Below are 3,411 nucleotides of genomic sequence, written 5' to 3'. Positions count from 1 at the left end.
ATGGTGTGGTGGATTATCTGGCTGGTGAGCTTGAAAGATGGCCAGAGAGGGTGATGGTGGTTTTGAGGGTGGGTGTGGGTGGTGAGGTGGTAGTGCTGCCTCGTGGTGTCAGGGTTGGGCGTGATATCCGGGTGTTTGGTGAGGGTGTGGGTGGTGAGGAGGGAGTGCGGCCTCATGGTGTCGGGGTTGAGCATGATATCTGGGTGTTTGGTGGCGGGGTGGTGTTGATAGTGGTGGCGGTCTGTGTTTGAGGTGTGGGGTGGGTTGTGGGTGGAGAGCAGGGTGTAGGGGGTGGGGGGGATGGTGTGGGGGTGGAAGCAGCAGCGGGTGGCATGCAGGGCTGTGAGTGTGCTACAGAGGGGGGTGGATTTGGGGTCCCTGGGTCGGGTGGATGGATTTGCGGCGGTGGTGAGGTGGTGGGCAAGGAGATGTGAGGTATAGCAGGGGAGTGGGCTGGCGGGGAAGGAGAGGGGGAGGAGGATAGGGAGGAGGAGGGTGTGATATAGCATCTGTATGAATCGGATGGGGGATGTGGAGTGGCGGGTGGTGGTGAGATGGTGCAGGTGATGAGGAGGAGTGGGGTCGTGGCGTGGGGTGGTGGTGGTTGGGAATGGGCTCACATGGCAATTCTGATATGTACGCAGTGTGTTGTGATAGTCTGTGGTGACCTGGTAGGGGTTCGGGACGCGAGTGATGGTGTGTGGACCCATAAAGCGTGGGGAGACTTTGCTGGGTGTGGGTAGCTTTGCTACTACTACCAAGTCACCTGGCTTGTAGGGGCTGGAGGGAGCGGTGTCTGGCTGTAGGTCTAAATTTTTCTGTAGGTGGTGCAATCGCCTCTTGAGATGGTGAATAGGGTCAGACATGGGGGACTTGGAGGGGGGCTGCAAGTGCTGTTGTAGAGGTAGGAGGAGGGGGACCTCCCTGAATACCCTTTCGTGGGGAGATATACCATTGTCCCGGGGGCAGGAGTTTATTCCCCACTGAACAATTTTGATGTGGGCCGGCCAGTCTTCATTTTTGGTTTCCTCTATTCGGGCCTGTATCTGGTTCATGAGGGTGCAATGGCTCCTCTCGCATGTCCCGTTCCCTTGGGGCCAATATGGGGAGTAGTGTGAGATGTGGTAGCCAAAGATGTTAGCGAGTTCTTGCCATATGGCACTGGTGAACTCGGGGGCATTGTCTGAGTGCAGGGCTTGGGGAATCCTGAAATAAGGGAAGACGTGGCAGACGAGGGCGTCAGCCACAATGACTGCGTGGTGTTCCTTGGCTGGGCAGGTGATGAGGAATTTTGAATAGGTGTCTACAAAGGTTATGATATACCTGTAGCTGGATTTAGGTGGTAGGGGGCCCACTATATCCACAGATAGTAAATGCCAGGGTTTGTGAGCGATGATACTCCCTGACAGGCCTGGTGTGCGGGTGGTATCCTTGCCTAGTGCGCAGGCACGGCAAGATTGGGGTACTTGTTTGGCCAGGTTGGAGGGGTTAGGGGTCCAATAGGCATCACTGAATACCTGTAACAGTTTCTTCATGCCCAAGTGAATACTGTTGTCAGAGTGGATGTGCATCATGGTGCCCAGGGTAGTTTTGGGGTCGAGTACTATATGTCCTGAGTGGGTAAATAGGTGGTCACCCTGCTGGTGGAGTTTAGAGAACAGGTGTGGCAGCATCCAGTGGGGGCGATCTTTGTTGTGCCACTGTTGTAGGAGTTCTTATTTGCTATGGATCGAGTTGATTGGCAGTCGAGATAGAGTGTCGGTGTTAGTGTGTAGTTTGCCGGGGCAGTAGGAAATCTTGTAGTTGAACTCCTCCAGCGTTTCCCTCCACCTAATAAGTTGGGCATTGTGTGTGTTAGATTGCTGTAGCCATTGGAGTGATTGGTGGTCGGTGATGATGGTGACGTTTGTACCTGACAGGTAGGCCTGGAAATGTTCTAGTGCCCAGATGATGCCCAGGCACTCTTGTTTGGTGGCAGTGTAGTTCCTTTCAGCTTGGTTGAGGGGGTGGCTGGCATAGGCGATGATGTGCTCTCACCCTTCCTGTACCTAGGCAAGGACAGCGCTGATTGCAATCAATGATACATTGGTATATAGACAGAAGGGCAGGGTGTAGTTGGGGAAGGCGACGACTGGGGCGGTGATGAGTTTGCTCTTTAGTTTGTGGAAAGTGGCTCTCCGTTTGTTGGTCCAGGTAAAAGGCTTGCCCTTTTTGGTCAAGTCAAGGAGGGGCTTGGCGATGTCTGCAAACCCTTTCATGAAGTGCCAATAGTGCGACGTAAGGCCCAGGAAGGCGCGGACTTCGTGAACATCTCGGGGCAGGGGGAGGTCTGCGATGGTGTGCAGCTTGTTGGGGTCAGGTGATATCCCATCCTTATAGATGACGTGCCCCAGGAAGGCGACGTTTTGTGCAGCCAGGATGCATTTGGAGGGTCTGAGCTTGAGGCTGGCCTGGCAGATGTGTAAAAAGACATTCTGAGGCGTTGGAGGTGGTCGGCCCATGTTTGTCTGAAAATGATTATGTCATCCAGGTATGCCAGGCAGATTTCCCAAGTAAGGCCGCTCAGAACAGACTCCATCAATTTGGAAAAGGTGGCGGGGGCATTGCAGAGTCCAAATGGTAGGGCGTTGAACTTATAGTGTTTCCCATTGCTAGTGGAAAACTCCAGTTTTCCCCCTGTCCTCGTGGTAAATGGGGACTTGCCAATATCCAAATTGGAGGTCTAAGGTAGAGAACCATGAGGCTCCATTTAGGGAGTCGAGGGATTCATCTGTCCTGGGAAGGGGCGTAGTGTCCTTGGTGGTCACATGGTTCAATCAGCGGTGGTCCACGTAAAAACACATGGTGCCGTCTTTCTTCTTGACAAGGACGATAGGGAAGGACCAAAGGCTGGTGGAGGGTGATACAACACTGTCACTGAGCATTTCCTGGACCTGCTGATCTTCCTTAGTCTGTTGTTTTGGATTTTTTTGCCGGGATGGTTGGCAAATGGGTGGTTCTGTGGTGTGTATTTCATGTGTCAGGTAGGTTGTGTGGCCAACGTTGGTAAGGCCTGACGCAAAGAGGTCTTGGAAGTCCAGGAGAAGGCGGTGGAGGCTGTCTGTCTGGTGGGGTGAGAGATGCTCATCCATGGGGAGCAGGGGGGGGATGGGGAGTGGCGTAGGGCTCGGCCTCTGTCATCTCTACTACCATTAATCCCTTAGGTAGCATGAGGGGTGGTGGTGGAGATGTTGGCTATTCTGACTGTTGCGATGTGGGGGGGGGGGGAAGATGGGGAACAGCAGACAGGCTGAGAGGGTCCTGGGTGGTAGGTTGAGGGAGAACAGGATGACAGGACGGAGGTGCCAGTAGGCCTGTTCAGATGTAGCCAGGACTCATGCTGAGGTGTGATTGTTAGGGCTGAGGCAATAG

General features: G+C 54.0%; 1 protein-coding gene across 1 annotated transcript; it reads right to left on the bottom strand.

The window, feature by feature from the left end:
• Positions 1-2,816: 2,816 nt before the first annotated feature.
• Positions 2,817-3,131, bottom strand: LOC145415665 (uncharacterized). The gene has a single exon (XM_080284881.1). The coding sequence runs from the start codon at positions 3,129-3,131 to the stop codon at positions 2,817-2,819; it is 315 nt and encodes a 104-aa protein (XP_080141007.1).
• Positions 3,132-3,411: the final 280 nt, after the last annotated feature.

This window comes from Coenobita brevimanus, chromosome 103, assembly GCF_032717465.1.
Source record: "Coenobita brevimanus isolate Jiangsu-jjx chromosome 103, ASM3271746v2, whole genome shotgun sequence".
NCBI classification, from domain to species: Eukaryota; Metazoa; Arthropoda; class Malacostraca; order Decapoda; family Coenobitidae; genus Coenobita; species Coenobita brevimanus.
This window is presented reverse-complemented; position numbering and strand designations above follow the sequence as displayed.

What these genes read in the sequence shown, in the direction of transcription:
- LOC145415665 (XM_080284881.1), bottom strand. Translation starts at nt 3,131, where the DNA reads ATGGATGAGCATCTCTCACCCCACCAGACAGACAGCCTCCACCGCCTT.